General features: G+C 56.0%; 1 protein-coding gene and 1 non-coding gene across 2 annotated transcripts in view; one reads left to right on the top strand and one right to left on the bottom strand.

Annotated features, from left to right (window-relative positions):
- Positions 1-16234, top strand: part of LOC133063958 (uncharacterized) — a 151942-nt gene that overhangs the window by 122190 nt on the left and 13518 nt on the right. Inside the window, exons 52-61 of the mRNA XM_061153893.1 lie at positions 1747-1884; positions 3735-3897; positions 6049-6170; positions 6719-6859; positions 8324-8437; positions 8546-8674; positions 9296-9457; positions 11121-11285; positions 15366-15534; positions 15962-16146. Coding sequence (XP_061009876.1) covers positions 1747-1884; positions 3735-3897; positions 6049-6170; positions 6719-6859; positions 8324-8437; positions 8546-8674; positions 9296-9457; positions 11121-11285; positions 15366-15534; positions 15962-16146 — 1488 coding nt within the window. The remainder of the gene's footprint in view (positions 1-1746; positions 1885-3734; positions 3898-6048; positions 6171-6718; positions 6860-8323; positions 8438-8545; positions 8675-9295; positions 9458-11120; positions 11286-15365; positions 15535-15961; positions 16147-16234) is intronic.
- On the bottom strand, positions 11800-11871 carry TRNAC-GCA (transfer RNA cysteine (anticodon GCA)). Its single transcript has one exon. It is a non-coding gene; the product is annotated as a tRNA-Cys (tRNA).

Raw genomic sequence — 16234 nt, 5'->3', positions numbered from 1 at the left:
TCTTGTATAACACAGTAGAATTACCAAATTCAGGAAATTTGACATGTGACATAATATTGTTGTTGAGTGTACAGCTCATCATAAAATTTCCCAGTTACGCAGTAATTCTTCTTTCGCAATAAGGTCCTTCTGAGCTGTTTTGTTTGTTTTAAATCTGGGATGCAGTTCAAGATCACCCGGGGCATTCAGTTGTCATGTCTCTAGTTTCTTAATATCTAGGACAGAGGTCTGCAAGCTTTTACTGTAAAGGGCCAGGTAATAAATATTTTAGCCTTTATACACAATACCCTCTCTGTTGCCACCATCCAATTTTGCCATGATAACAAAACAACAGCCATAGACGATATGTAAATAAATGGGCTTGGCTGTGTTCCAATAAAACTTCATTTACAAAGCAGACAGTGGGCTGAATTTGGCCCAAAGACTGACCCCGATCTAGCGATTCTCTTCCTACCACCTGCCTTTCTTTCCTCTAACATTTTATTATTATATTTTTCAGACACTGAAAGATTCAAACAGCTTCCTAGCGAATACCCGCATACCTGTCACCTAGATTTTTTCATTCATATTTCCCTCTACTTTATCACACAGCTCTCCACCCTTAATTTTTAATGCATTTCAAAGTAAGTTGCTGATACTGATATACTTCCCCCTAAACATTTCATATCATTAACCACCTTAAAGAACTCCTGCATTGAACAACAAGGATTTACTGTATAGCATAGGGAACTGTAATCAATATCTTATAATAGCCTATAATGGAAAAGAATCTGAAGCTGTATACCTGAAACTAACACAATATTGTAAATCAACTATAGTTAAATTTAAAAAAGAAAGAGAACTTCCTCATGGACGATTTTGTAGTGTCCAGGCAATTGTTTTGCAAAAATCCTCTGATTGGATTTGTCAGATAGCTTGTGTAAGGTGTGATTCAGGTTGGACGTTTTTGACAGGGGAGTCACTAAACTATTGATGTTTCTGGAAAGCTCTTAAAAATGCCAATTCTTGACCCAGTTTCTAGAGGCTGTTTTTACAGGTCTTAGGTGGGGGCCCAGAGCCTATATTTTTAGCATGTGCCCTGAGTGATTCTGCTCTTCAACCAGCCTGGAAATTAGCACATGATTTCATATAGTTTTCATGTCAGCACATTAATAAAGTAGGTTTCATCATCTCAGTTTATCTGGTTAGAGAGTGAAGTCCTAGAGGGTTATGGAACTAGCTAGAGGTCATTCACCCCATGCTTGGAAGAGCCAGAACTGAGTCCTGGTCTGTTTGATGCACTGTTTGTGTGTTGTCCTCTGCTCTAGACTGCCCCCTCCCATTTACAATGATAATTAGAATGCCTGCCTGCTGCAGGCTGGTAGCCATCTGCAAGTCAGTGTTAGAGCATGAAGGGCATGCGGAGATTGTTGTCCTGGCCACACCTGGTAGTCTTACCTGAGCTTAGGACCCTCATGCGTGCTAAGTCACTTCAGTCATGTCTGACTCTTTGCGACCCCATGGACTGCAGCCTGCCAGGCTCCTCTGTCCATGGGATTCTCCAGGCAAGAATGCTGGAGTGGGTTGCCATGCCCTCCTCCAGGGGATCTTTCCTGGACCTCACGTCATCACAATGCATCTCACCCAGGGAGCTGTAGGTCTTTAAGTCTGGGGGCTTTGGGAGGCAGAGCCTACTTACAGCACCTTCCTGAATGTTCTGTCAGAGACTTGAGTGAGGAAATCTGCCTTGCTTTCCTTCTGACCCAGCTACGATACTCTGAGGGTGGAGCCGAGGGCACATTTGTGTTGATGGTGGAGGAGCATCACTTCCACATGGGCGCCGGGTTCACAGCTGCTAAGAACACTGTTACCAACATCATCAAGCTGGAGCAGACCTTCCCCCAGGTGCGTGGAGGAGGCCAGGGCAGGCTTGGTGGCGGGGGTATGGGGGGATGTTCCTGGGGCAGCCCTTTGAGAAACGAGGAATTGTCCTGTTTCCTGGGAGGATCCACTGCAGGCAGGGCTGTGATGTGGGCAAAATTTGCTGAAATGGATTCTCAGCTGGTCTCAATGTCCCTTCTTCCCTTCCCCCCCCCCCCTTTCATGTTATTTACTGAGCATCTACTAGGTGCCAGGCCAGACACTGTTCCAGAAGCTGGGGATGCTGCTTAGAGCAGACTGATGAGTCCTTCCTCTCATCGAATGTAGTCTAGTGGGGAGACTGTGCCTGCAATGCATCAGAGATGTGGGCAGGAGACGTGTCGGGGAGATCCCCTGAAGAAGGAAATGGCAACCCACTCCAGTATTCTTGCCTGAAAAATCTCATGGACAGAGGAGCCTGGTGGACCACAGTCCATGGGGTCAGGAACAACTTGGTGACTAAGCAACAACCAAAAGTGGGGAGGCTGACCAACAACAAAAAGAAAATCAAATAAGAAAATACACCAGATGATGATGCCTACTATAGAAAAGGGCTTCCCTGGTGGCTCAGATGGTAAAGAAACTGCCTGCAGTATGGGGTGACATGAGCGGGAATGACTGGGGAGCTATTTAGGTGGCCAGCAAAGGCCCCCCTAAGGAGGTGACAATGGGAGCTAGCCTGAGATGACAAGCAGATACCAACCATTTGGAAACCTGGTGACAGGGCATTCCAGGCAGAGGGAACAAGACGTGCAAAGGGCCTGGGGCAGGAATGACTGGCACGTTTGAGGAATGGCCGCTGTGCTGGAGCAGAATGGGTGAGGGGGAAATAGTAGGCAGGAGTGGGAATCTAATTATGTAGGGTGAGTCAGGCCACAGAGAGGAGTTGGGATTGTATCCTCTCTGAAATTGGAGGCATTTGAGGACCTGATCCAAAGGGTACTTTCAGACTCCTCTGGCTGCTGTGCAGTGAGTGACCTACAGGGGGCAGCAGAGGCACCAGTGAGTAAGCTGTGAGCAGGGTCTTAAGAATGATGGTATCTTGGACCAAGATGGGGGCAGTGGTGATGGGCTTTAGAGACATTTAAGAGTAAACTCCCTTCCTCCCCCTGAAAGTCTCCTCTGCCATCCTCCTGTGGCACCCAACAGCAGGGAGAGTGCCCCTTGCTGAGCCTTTGCACAGGCTGTTCCTTCTGCCTAGAATGCCCTTCCCTGTTTTATCCAGCAGCCTCTTTCTCTGTGTTCCTTTCCCCCCTTGAATATCTTCTATGGCTTCTCTTGTCACCTTGCCCCACCATTTTCTGACTCTGTGACTATCTCCCCACCAGCCTGGAGCCCCTGAAGGGCCAGGTACAGTCTTGGTTATCTTGGGGGTCCCCCAACCCCCAGCCCTGGGTCAGGGACATCACACCAGCTCATTAAATGTTGGAGAAATCCTTCTACCAACCACAGCAGGCCCTCGTGGCACCGTCCACGGGTCCAGCCCTGGGCTGAGCACATAACTCCCCTTGTCTCACTGAAGTCAGCCCTGTTATTCTTACCCCAGTTTATAGACGCGGAAACTGAGGGTCAGAGAGGTTGGGAAACTGGCCCAAGGCCACACAGCTTGGAAGTGGAGCTGAGAGGTGGCTGTCCTCTTTACAGGGGGCGTCAGTCTCTGGTTTGTCACGCCCTTCCTCGCCTTTGCTGGACTCTGTTATCTACCAGTCCAGTAAACAATTAGAGCGTTGTTTCTTGTCTTTCCTCTTCTGAAAGCTTCTCTCCTTTGCTACCCTCAGCAGGAACACGGGCTGGGCTCCCCAGTGACCCAGCTCCATCTTTTTTTTTTTCTCCAGTTCCATGCCCTTCCTGGGGAGCTGGTCCTTCAGACCTCATACGAGCGAGCCCGTGACACCCAAGTCCTGCATCATGTGGTGCTGTGGGACGGGCAGGGCCTGGCCCTCAATGGGAGCCTCTCCGGGCCCTTCCTCAAGCCCGCCGGGACCCGTGGTCTGCAGGGTGAGTCTCCCGGGGGCCACGCATCCACCGGTTCACTCAGAGCATCGTCACTGAGTGCTTGCTTATCCCAGGCACTGTTCCAGGTGCTGGGGGTCCATTGGGAAGCAGGATGGCCCAGGACCCAGATCTCAGGGAGGTGGGTTGTGAGCAGGGACACACACTGAACAAGATAACATCAGAGTGTCTCCAGGAGTCAGAACCTATGAAAACAAGCAGGGTTTGGTTTTGGGCAGGAGGGTGGCGCTCCTCCAGGTGGGTGCTCTGGAAAGGCTTGTCTCAGGAGGTAACTTTCAAGCTGAGCCCTGAGTGACGAGAATATGAAGCTCTGGGGAGATCATCGTGGGCGGAAGAGGAGGAACGGCAGGTGCAAAGGCCCTGGGGTGGGAACAGGCTTTGTGGCTGGAGCGATAGCAGCAAGGTCAGTGTGGCTGGAGTGGATTGATGGGAGGAGCAGAGGGGCGGAGATGAGGTGGGAGAGGTTAGGGGAGCCAGGACACACAGGGTCTCAGCCCCTGACGAGGAGTTGGGGTTTATCCTGAGTGTGATAAGACAGGAGGGCAAGGTTAGGGTGTGGAAGATGTGGCGACCCCTAGCATCCCCAAGGGGGTGCAGGCTGAGGCAGACGGAATGCAGGTTGGCAGGGGAGGCAAGTGTGGCCCCTGCGAGGGCACCCGTGACCCCCTGAGGCCCTCCAGGAAACAGCCCCGTCCCCACGGGGCCGTGCAGACACACGGTCTGTCAGTTAGTGTTTGAGGCGTCTGCGTACACAGAGCAGAAGCTGACCTGCTGGCCTGCCAAGTGGGAGACGCAGTGCAGACCCCGGCCCGGGGCGGGCACGGTTTACTGGGTGGCCCAGGGGGGTTCCCTGTGATCAGGGTTGCTACATGTGTGCCCTGCAAGGCAGAGGGAATGAGAAGATCCTCAGCACGCCACGGCAGTGTATGTTGTGCGTGCCCGTGTGTGCGCGTGTGAGTGTGTGCATGCTCAGGGGGCCCGTGGATGGACCGAGCAGCCTGTGAACCCTGCTGTGTGGTTACTGGGCACCGGAACCAGCAGGTCAGGGGCAGAGGGAGTGAGGGGTTGCGGCTCTGCGTGTGGTCCGTGCTCCCTGGACTGGTGACCAGGTGACGCCTTGAGAACCAGCTTAGAGCCACTGTCTCTGGGCACAGCTCCCCAGGGTCCATGTAGGGATAGCCCCCTTCCAGAGGGCTCAGAGGTGGTCTTTGTCTGCAGTGGAGTCTCAGGTGGCCTCCTGCTCTGGGGGTCTAGGAAGGCAGGAGCAGTTGATGGCCTTTTGGGATGGAGTCAGACGGTGCCGGAGGTCAGGGCAGCTGGGCTCAGGCTTCAGAGATGAAGGAAGAAAATCGAGGGCCAGGAGGCCGTGAGGCCTCAGCAATGGGCTGTGGGAGCATGGGGCAGCTGTGTGTGACCAGGTGGGTGTGGAACAGTCAAAGTGCCCGGGGTAACCATGTGTGTGAGGGACCTGAGAGTGATAGCAGAAGGTGTATCTGTCAGCTACTGCTGTGTAACAAATGACCCCAAACTCAGTGACTTACAATAATAAGAATTTATCACTGCTAACGAGCCTGTGGGCAGCTCTCTGGTCTTACTTACACGTTAGGGTCAGGCCCTAAGTTGGAAAGGTGGTGTTGCTGATTTCGGCTGCACTTTCTTACTTGTTCGGGGGCTGGTTGGCTGTCTCCTGGTTGGGGACAGTCTCTGCTGAAACATCCAGGCTCTCCTCTGTGTGGCATCAGTATCCGGCTGGTCAGCCTGGGGTTATTCTCACAATGGCTGGGCTGGGGTTCCAGAGAGCCAGATAGAGTTGAGGACTTAAGGCCAAAGCTGGGGTTTTGCATGTCAACTGCACCAAATTCTACAAGCCAATCATGAGGCCAGTCCAGGTTCCAGGGCCAGAGAAACAAATTCCACCTCTTGATGGAGGAGATACAAGGCCTCCTTGCAGAAGTCCTGGAATGGGGCTCTCATGGGGATGCTGATGGACTGTTGAGTGGCATGGGGACCAAGTGAGGGGAAAGCTTCTGAATTTTGTGCAGATTACGTGCATGTGTGGCCCCCAAAGTGGCCCCCTGCCCCCTCTTGGCCTCAAGCTGATGCATGCCCCCCGCCTGTACGCCCCTCCCTGCCCAGTGGAGCTCACCCACCCGCTGCCCCTCCCCCTGCCACGGCACTGCCGCTTCCGCCTGACCTCCGAGCATTCGACACGCCGTCACCAGGATGACCTGGTCGTGGGCTGGGACGGCAAGGACCAGGTAGGCGTTGGGCTGGAAGGGGACCTGGGAAGCCCAGCTTGCGGCCTGAGCAGGACACTCGGGGCCCTGCCCTGCCCGAGGAGCGTTAATGGGGCCAACCGGGCTGAGCCCCGGTCCCCAAAGGACCACGGGAAGAGCACTGGGGTGGAGCAGGGAGCCTGGGTCCCAATACCACCGGGCTGATAACAGGAAGACCAGTGGCTGACACACAGCGACGGCCTCTTGTGTGCCAGGCACCCCAGCCCTGTTTCATAGACGAAACTGAAGCTCAGACAGGAATGGAGCTACTGAAACACAGGGCTGGGATTCAAATCCATGAAATGCCTCTAACCCCCTGTCCCCTGTCTGTCATATGCTTGTCCCTATCTGCTGCTCTCCAAGCCTCAACCTACTCCTCTGAAAAATGGGCTGAAGCTCCCAGAGGGCCTCCCCCAGTGGTGGGCCAGCAGCCCTCACTCCCTTGACCTTGATGAAGGAGGTGGCCTGCGCTGGGTGGTGGGGAGGGCCTCTCTGGGGGAGGCCTCCCGCTCAGCCTGACCCCTCCGCAGGTGGCGCTGTCCTCCTCTCTGCGGCTGGGGAAAGGCAAGCTGGCCGCCCACCTGGCCCTGGCTCACCCCTTCGGCCTCTCCTGGCGGCGGGCCGAGGCCAGCGGCCTTGCTGAGAGCAGGGGCGGCAGGCAGAGCTGGCAGGTGAGCGGGGAGCAGCCGCGGGACCCTGGGTAGACAGCTTTTGGGGGTGGGTGAGCCACATGGCTGAGGCCACGGGTGGGACATCTGGGACCACGTGTGGGGGGAGGAGGATCTTGTTTGTTCATCCGAGACAAGGATGTCTCTGGAATCACAGTGTCCTGAAGCTTGGAACCCCAGGGGGGGCCTTCATGCATTCATTCCTTCATCGGGACTGTATTAAGCACCTACTGTGTGCCAGGTGGTGTTGAGGTGCGGGCGTAGTCCCTGCGTTGATAAAGCTCACAGTTTAGTGGGAGGAGCAGTTCATGAGCACGTCTGGTTCATCACTGCTGCGCTGGTTTGTTCAGTTGGTCACTGCAGGGGTTCACACAGGGCAGCCTGGACTCTGCATCCGACTGGGAGGCTTTGGGCAGTCTTCAGCGCCTCTTTAAGCCTCACCTTTTTTCTTTTTTCTTCTCTGTGAAATGGGAGACAGTAGGCCAGTGTGTGCCAGGCAAAAAGACCAAACCTCAGAGAATGAATGAATACAAAATCAAGAGTTGTGATAAGCCCTGTAAAGAAAGTAAAGCCGGTACTAAGAGAATCACTGGAGTCCGGGAAGGGGGTGCGGGGAGGGGACTTTAGATGGGGTGGTCAGAGAGGGCTTCATGGAGGAGGTGGCTTGTCAGCTGAGGACCTGTGGATGAAGAGGAGCTGGGACAAGCTGAAGGAGCAGAAAGTGCAAAGGCCCTGAGGTGGGAACAGGCTGGGAGCTTCAGGAGGGGCCAGAGGCAGTTAAGACCAGCATGGAGGAAATGATGGGCTGGGGGCCAGTGAGGGGGCAGACCACCTATCTTAGCTCGGGCCTGCCATAGCAAAATACTACAGGTTGCGTGGCTTAAACCACAGACTAGAGGCTAGAAGTCCAAGATCAAGGGGCCAGCATGGCCAGGTTCTGGCCCTCTTCTTGGTCTGAAGCCTTCTCCCTGTGTCCTCACATGTTGGGGAGAGAGCTCTGTGGGGTCCTTCTTACAGAGCACGGACCGCATCATGACCCCCACTCCACCCCATATAACCCTAATCGCCTCCCAACACCTCCTGATGCTGTCACATTGGGGATTAGGGCTTCAACCCACAGGCCCCAGTGAGGGGCTCAGATTTCACTGTCCTGGGAAATGATGAGTCTGGGTGTTGAGAGTGGGGATTTTTCTACCCTGTAAACACTTCTGGTCTCCAGTCTGGGCATGGCTCTGTGCTCTTACAGGCATGAGCCGGAAGAGAAGTCAGTGTCTCTACTCCTGCCTGCCCCCTCCATCCCCTAGAGGGGTGGGCGGGGGGCCACCAGCTACTCCACCTTCCCCCCATCCAGGCTCTGCACCCCTCCCTCCCTCTTACCTCCCCACCCCGACACACAAACGGGGGAACCTCAGCCTCTCCTCCGTCCCCCGCTCCCGTCCACCTGCCGCTGGCCGCGTCTCCACGCAGGTACAGCTTGCCTGGAATGGAGGGCAGCCGCTGGCCTTGCAGCTCACCTGGGCCAACAGGTCCTCAGCACAGAGCGCCTCCTGGGATGGCTGCGTGGCTGCCTCCCCTGGGCAGGTATGCACCGCCTGCCCTCCCGACCTGGCGCCAGGTGCCCCCAAACCCCGGGCCCTGTTCTGCCCCCTGCGCCCCAATCACACCGCCATCCTCTTCCTTCCCTGTCAGCTCCAGGACACCTGGGGCCTGGGCGCCTTCAGGGCCTGTGGGGCCTTAACGCAGACCCCAGCTGTGTTCAGTGAGTGGCTGGATCTGTCCTGGGACGGACGCCTGGTACAGCAGAACCTGACGTATGAGGTGAGGCCTGGGAAGCTGGGTGGCCCCACCAGCTGCAGAAAGTGCCTGACTCTGGGGCCATAGGGTCCTGGATGTAAGTACTCGTTGTGCTGGGGGGCCCTGGGCAATTCATTTCTCCATTGCAAACCTCGGTTTTCTCATCTGTGAAATGGGTACAATCATCCTGTAATGTCATGACAGTGCTGGGAGGTCAGGAAAGCAAGGTGCCCAGCATGAGGCAGGCACTCAGGGAGCAGACCGAGGAGTAGGTGAGCCCAGTGGGGAGGGGTGGGGGGAGGTGGGGAGCTCAGGTTCCCAGAGGTGTCAGGGTCAAGGTCTCCCCAGCGTCACCATCTGCCTGGGGCTCCTGATGGGCTGAGTGCTGCTCTGCAGAGCCTGGGGCAGGGGCTGGGCCATGGAGAGATGAGGGCAGCTGGCCTGGAAGGGCCCTTGTCCCTTCTGGGTTTCCTTAGGCCCACAGCCCCTCAGCCTCCCAACAGAGGTCCTGGCCGGAGTGTAAACGCCCACTCTGGGGCTCCCTGGGGCTCTGATGGGGTTCCTGGCACCTCCTCTCCTCTTGTGAGGGTCTCCTTCTCTCTTCCGGGATAAGACCCCCATTCCAAGATGCCTCCTTCCTTCCAGAGGCGCCAGCCATCCCTCCCAGACAAGATCCATGCAGAGGCCATGCTGGAGCACATCCTTGGGGCCCCCTGCCCCACGCAGAGCTTCCGGGGAGACGTGGAGACCGACCGTGCCCACTGGCTGCGCCACTCCCTGCAGCTGGGGCTCTGCCACCTGCCCAGGGTGAGTCTGTCCCCGGGGAAGGGCCCAGGGACCCGACGGTGAAGACAGAGGAGGGTGCCCGCCCAGGGCAGGGGTGTGAGTGAGGGAGCCAGGTGCGGTCATCATGAGTCTGCATGAGGCCCTGGGCAGGACTCTCTCCTCTCTGAGCCTCTGGTGTTTCATCTGAGGAGTGGGAGATGTGGTTGGTCCCAGCACGTGGGGTGATGGGGAGATTTAAGATGTGGCACCAGGAAAGTGCTCAACATGTAAACCAAGCTGCTGTTTTCATTATTGTTAGGGGGAGGGGTTGGGACCCCTATTCCCCCAACGTTCCCCTGAGTTTGTTAGCTAGTTGATTGGTCTTTCCTGCCTTCTTCCACCCACCTTTTACCCATCTTTCCAGCCAGCCAGCCAGCCAGCCATTCATCTACCCACCCTCCAACCCATCCTCCCATCCATCCATCCATTCCTTCATCCTACCTGCCTCCTCATCTTCCAGCCTCCCTCCCTTCCATCCATCCATCCATCCTTCCCCTTTCCCATTCCCCATACCCTCTCATCTCTCTAACAATCCCGGGGGCCACAAACATTTCCTGCAAAGGCCCAGATAGTAAATATTTTATTTACTTAAAAATATTTATGTATTTATTTTTGTTTGTGTTGGGTCTTAGTTGCTGTGTGAGGGCTTCTTCCTCTAGCTGCAGCGAGCAGGGGCCACTCTCTAGGTGCGGTTCCGGGTTTCTTACTGTGGTGGCTTCTCCTGTTGCAGAGCATGGGCTCTAGGCACCGGGGCTTCAGTAGTTGCAGCACCCAGGTTTAGTTTCTCTGTGTCAAGTGAGATCCTCCCGGACCAGGGACTGAACCCATGTCCCCTGCGTTGGCAGGCAGATTCTTAACCACTGGGCCGCCAGGGAAGTCACAGTAAATACTTTCAGTCTTGCAGACCATATGGGCTCTGTTTCAGCCACTCAAGTCTGCCATTCTGCCGTGGAGGCCCCCGTGGAGGACATGTAAATGAAGGGGTATGGCCAGTCCCCATAAAAACGTATTTACAGGAACAGGTGGTGAGCCAGATTTGACCCATGAGCCGAAGTTTGCCAGCCCCCAATCTGTCCATCCATTCAGGGAGCATTTGTGGGTCTTACTTATGCCAGGCTCTGTTCTAGGTGCAGGGACAAGGATGGTGAAAGGGACAGACCAGGTGCCCGCCCTCCCAAAGAGTCCAGTGGGTAGAAGAAGATAACCAAGACAGGTGTAGTGAATGCTATGAAAGAATGAAGCAGGGAGAGAGGATGAATGCAGAGTGCAGTGAGAACAGCCAGTGCAAAGGCCCTGTGGCCAGAGCATGCTTATAGATGTTTGAGGAACACAGGGCGGCTTCTACAGAGAGAGCAAAGAGGTGAGGTTAGGAAGATAATGCAGACCCACAGGACCTGCCAAGGAGACCAGCTTCTCCTCCAAGTGCAATGGGGAGACAGAGGCTTTGAGCAGGGGGACAGTGTCTGATTTGCATTTTTTTTAAAGGTAAAATGGAGGAGGGGCTATAGGCTGGGGCAGGAGTGGAGGCTGGGATAGGCTATTGTGACTCCTGGCGTGAGGGGCTGGCGCCTGGACCAGGGCCTAGCGAGAGGAAGCTGCCCCTGCGCCTCCCCTGACCGCTGACACCCCCGCCTCCTCGTTCCAGGCCCTCGCGGTCTCCGGGGAGCACACCCTGGGCAGCGGTGAGCTCCTGCTACACTCCAGATGCCAGCTGGGCCTCGCCCCAGACCCAGAGCACGGCCTGCACCTCAGCCTGATGCTCCGCAACCACAGCAGGCCCCGGACGCATGACTACTCCGGGGAGCTGGAGGTAAGGTGGCTGCCGGCCCCAGAGGGAGATACCCTGATGGCCGTCTGGCCCTGTCCCGCCGGTGGACCACCACTGACTGGGCAGCCCTGCCATCTAGTGGCCAGGGTTGGAACTGCAGGCAGGCACAAGGCGTGGGGGGGGGGGGGGTGGCGCTGAGCTTCCTTGTAGTGGAACCGCCCCCCTCCCAACCCTGAGCCTGCCCGCCCCCCTACTCCCACCACCCCCCAACCCGAGACAAAACAGCTCCTCTGCTGCCCCAACACCAGCCTTTCCTGTAACCAAGAGGCAATGGCAGACTGCCTGGGTTTGAATCCCAGCCCAACCTCTTCCTAGCTAGCAGTTTGCCTCCCCTGTCTGTGCCTCAGTTTCCTCACCTGTAAAATGAAAGCGAAGTCGCTCAGTCGTGTCTGACTCTTTGTGACCCCATGGACTGTAGTGTACCAGGCTCCTCTGTTAATGGGATTTTCCAGGCAAGAGTACTGGAGTGGGCTGCCATTTCCTCCTCCAGGAGATCTTCCCAACCCAGGGATTGAACCTGGGTCTCCTGCATTGCAGGCAGACGCTTTACCATCTGAGCCACCAGGGAAGCCATCTCACCCTTACCTGTAAAGTGGGGGATAATCATTGCACCTATCCTACCTCCCATGGGATTAATATTGTAGGGATTAAATATGTGAACGTGTATATTGCTTGGAACGGTGCCGGGTACAAAGCCAGCACTAAGTATTAGCTTCTTTTATTGTGTGTGTCTGTTCACTCAGTTGTGTCTGACTCTTTGCGACCCCATGGACTGTAGCTCACCAGGCTCCTCTGTCCACGGAATTTTCCAGACAAGAATACTGGAGTGGGTTGCCATTTCCTACTCCAGGGGATCTTCTCCTAACCCGGGGATTGAACCTGCACCTCATGCATTGGCAGGTGGATTCTTTACCACAGCACCACCTGGGAAACCCCAGATGCTGTTATTATTGGCTTTTATTGGCCCAGTCTTCTCTTATCTCTCCCTTTCCTGGCAGCCCAGGGAGGTAGAAAGGGTTCAATACCTGCTCTGCCCTCATCTGGCCAAATGGTTTTGGAAAGGGACCTCTCTGAGCCCCGTTTCCTTACCTGTAAGTGGTGGTCAGATATATTTCACAAGGTGGTCAGTAGGGTTCTGGGCACCCCTCCTCTCCACCCTCACAGCATGGGTATAGAGTAGGTGCCCCATCAGTGCTGCCATATGCCTATCTCTGTGTCTCCCTGACCTTGGCCTGGTGACTTTCCCTTTACAAGCCTCAGTATTCTCCTCTGTCAAATGGGAACAAATCCCACCTCCTCTGCAGAAGTGTTGGGAAGAAAAAGAAACAGAGTTCGCACGGCACATGCACACAGGAAGTGCTCATGAGATGGGCATTTCCTGCCAGTGTCCAGAGCGGGATGAGGCATTTCTGTGTCTGGAGCTCACCCAGCCCCTGCTTCCGAGCCCAGGAGCTGTGATGGTTTCAAAAGCATTTTCCTTTCTGAGGCTTGCCAAGGCTGGCTCTCATTTCCCCGTTGGCCCGCCAGGCCGCCAGCCACCCCCGCATGTGTAATCCCAGTGCCCCAAGGTTCACGTCTCCCCTCAGTGGGTGGTCAGGGAGCGGGTGGTCCTTCTGCTTCCATCCCAAGCCTGTGGGTGGCTGGTTTTGACCTCCTCTCCCTTGCCCACACCCTCTCTGCCCCATTTTGGGGTCCATGGCCTGGGGAGGGCTTTCCCAGCCTGGTTTGGTGTTCACACCAACCTGATGGAGAAGAGGGACAAAATTCGGGGGGGGGGGGGGCAGGCACTTACCCCAGCTGCTGGGGCCCCAGCCACTCTGACTAGGACAGAGCTCAGATGCAGAAGGCCATCTGCAAGGAGCACCCCAGGCGTGGTCTGCAGATGCCTGCTCCCCCACCCCCCACCAGGCTCACTGCCCAAGCACTGTGAAATCTCCTAGGAATTCCTGGGCGCCACCCCTCCTACCCACTCAGAAATATGCTGGAAGGAGACTCGAAACTGCATGCTTTGCGAGCTCCCTGAATTGGATCCCTAGGGCTGACAAATTACCCACCAAGTCAGTGCCTTAACACGACAGAGATTTCTTCTTTCACAGTTCTGGAGGTTAGAAGGCTAAAATCAAGATGTCAGCAGGGCCATGCTCCCTCTAGAAGCCCCAGGAAAGAATCCTTCCTTGTCTCTTCCAGCTGCTAGGGGCCGCCAGCAATCCAGGAGTTGCTTCGTTATCCCAATCTCCGCCTCTGTCTGCACATGGCCTTCTCTTTCTTTACTATTTGTTTTTATTGATTTGGCTGTCCTGGGTCTTAGCTGCAGCATGTGGGATCTCGTTCCCTGACCAGGGATTGAACTTGGGACCCCTGGAGAAGGAAATGGCAATCACCTCCAGTATTTTTTTTTAATATTTTATTTGTTTATTTATTTGGCTGTACCGGGTCTTAGTTGTGGTATGTGAGATCTAGTTCTCTGACCAGGAATTGAACCCGGGCCCCCTGCGCTGAGAGCCTGGAGTCTTAGCCACTGGACCACCAGGGAAGTCCACCCCCCCACCCCCCCACCCCCCGCCGGCCTTCTTATAAGGACACCAGTCATCGGATTTAGGTGTCCTTATATGACTTCATCGCAAGTTTATTTCATCTGCAAAGAACAGACATGCAAATGACACCACATTCACAGGCACCAGGGTTAGAGTTCCATCAGATCTTTTTGAGGAACACAATTCAACCCATAACACACCTCCCGCACACATTCACACAAACATACACACACACGCGCATTCTGATTCCTAATAAATTTTGAGAACCACTGTTCTACGTCTGATCTTACAGATTTTGACACGGAGGCCCAGAGAGGGTAACACGGTGACTCTGGGCTGCACAGCTTGGGAGATGCAGCATTTGGACCAGAATACAGAGCAGCTGAGTTCAGGCCTGAGGGGCTCCCCTCGCCCACACCTGCATCTCAGCCAGCCTGTTGCCTCCCCTCCCCCTGAAGGGTCTCCCTCAGGGTTCCTTCCCTTTAGGCCGCTGAGGGTTTTCCTGACTCTGCCCCACCCTGGGTCGGGAAGATCCCCTGGAGAAGGAAAAGGCAACCCACTCCAGTGTTCTTGCCTGGGCAATCCCATGGATGGAGGAGCCCGGAGGGCTGCATACAGTCTATGGGGTTGCAAGGGAGTCAGACATGACTGAGCATGCACATTCGGTATTATTTTATCGGTATATCTTGAGTTGTTCCAGTCAGTTGCTCCACTGGCCGTCCATGGGGTTGTGAAGAGTGGGACGCAACTTGGTGACTGAACAACCACCTGTCTTGTGTCCCCTCCCCTCTCGGCTGGTGGCTCCAGGGGCTGGGACGAACTGCTCAGTGGCCTGGCCTTAATGCCAGGTGCCACCCTCAAGGTCTCCTTGACCTTGCAGAGACATTTGTAGTGGTTCTCCTGCAGATAGGGAAAAGCTCGCCGGGAGCGGGAGACACCCAGGTGCTGCGGATGTTGAAATGCCAGTGCCCAGCCCCTCCCCCAGTCAGCTGTGTCAGAATCTCTGGGGTGAGGCCTGAGCATCAGGAATTCTTAATCTGGATGCCATGTCCGTGCGCAGTTAGGTCCCTGGATATGGATTTTAATAAGCGTTTATGCAGCCGGTAGGGACTCTGAGCCCTGTGCTTCCCTGCTGGCTCAGATGATAAAGAATCTGCCTGCAGTGTGGGAGACCCGGGTTTGATCCCTGGGTTGGGAAGATCCCCTGGAGGAGGGCATGGCAACCCACTCCAGTATTCTTGCCTGGAGAATTCCATGGACAGAGGAGCCTGGTGGGCTAAGTCCATGGGGTCTCAGAGAGTTGGACACGAGTGAGCAAGTGAGCATGAGCTGAGGCCTGTGGCAGGGTCCTCAGGTGAGGGGACCCAGCACTTGCTCCTGAAGGCATGGGGTGGGGTGGGCATTGCCTTTCCCCTGGAAGGTTCAACCTCAGTCTCCCCAGCCACCTCTCCCCAGGTCTGGGGCCAGCAGATGGCAGGGGCAGGGGCCCGGGCCAGGTCCCACTCAGGCCTCTGCCCCCCTCCCCCAGCTCCGTGGCCCCAAAGCTCAGTGGCTTGGCCTCCTGGGCCGCGTCTCCAGCTCCGCTTCTCGAAGCCTGGTCCAGATGGAGGGAAGCGTGGCCGACGGGGATGAGAAAGTGAGGCTGTCAGTGTCTCGGGCCCCAAACTGCCTCCAGGCCTCGGTGGCCCACGAGGAAGGTGAGTGGAGGCGCTGGGTGTGGCTCAGTGGGGCTCAGCTTGGTCCAAGAGAAGTCAGAGATTGGGGTGCTGTGAGCTCAAAAGTCAAAGGCAACCCTGGTAGGGTTCACGGCCCCCCACCCCCAGCCAGGAGGAGAGGAGCTCTCCATGGCCACCTGGATTGACTGTGATGCCAGGAAAGGCTGGGGGAAGGTCTGGATCAGAGGTGGGTGTGGGGATGGGGAAGAAACCAGGCTTTGGGTCTAGAGGGGGGGTCTGAAGGTTGATGTAGGCAACTCATTTTGAGACCCTCAAGCCCCAGGGCCTTTGAGACTCTGCCTGTGGGCAATGGGGAGCTATAGGAGGTTATGGAGTGCCAGAGGAGTGGGCAGCTGGGAGGCGGATGCATGAATCCTGGGCTCAACAGCAGGTCCCTTCCTGGCCCCAGGGAGGCAAGAGGAGAGCGTGCTGCTGCGGGCCTGCGCCCACAGGCGGGCGGCGGAAGTGGAGGCCCTGCTCCGGGACCGAGGGCAGCCCGTCCAGCCGCTGGTTCGCCTGACCCTGCAGGCTGCCAGCCAGAGCCTCCGCCTGACCGCACGCGGCTGCCAGGGGACCCTGCTGGGCCACGTGGAGGTGAGATGGCTGGGGGTGCGGCTTGCCATACCTACCACCCCAGCCTGAGCCCCACCCTGAGGCCACAGGCCCAGGCTCCCAGAGTCCA

Source organism: Dama dama, chromosome 10, assembly GCF_033118175.1.
Source record: "Dama dama isolate Ldn47 chromosome 10, ASM3311817v1, whole genome shotgun sequence".
NCBI classification, from domain to species: Eukaryota; Metazoa; Chordata; class Mammalia; order Artiodactyla; family Cervidae; genus Dama; species Dama dama.
Note: the sequence above shows the minus strand (reverse complement) of the source record. Positions and strands in the feature narration are given on the sequence as shown.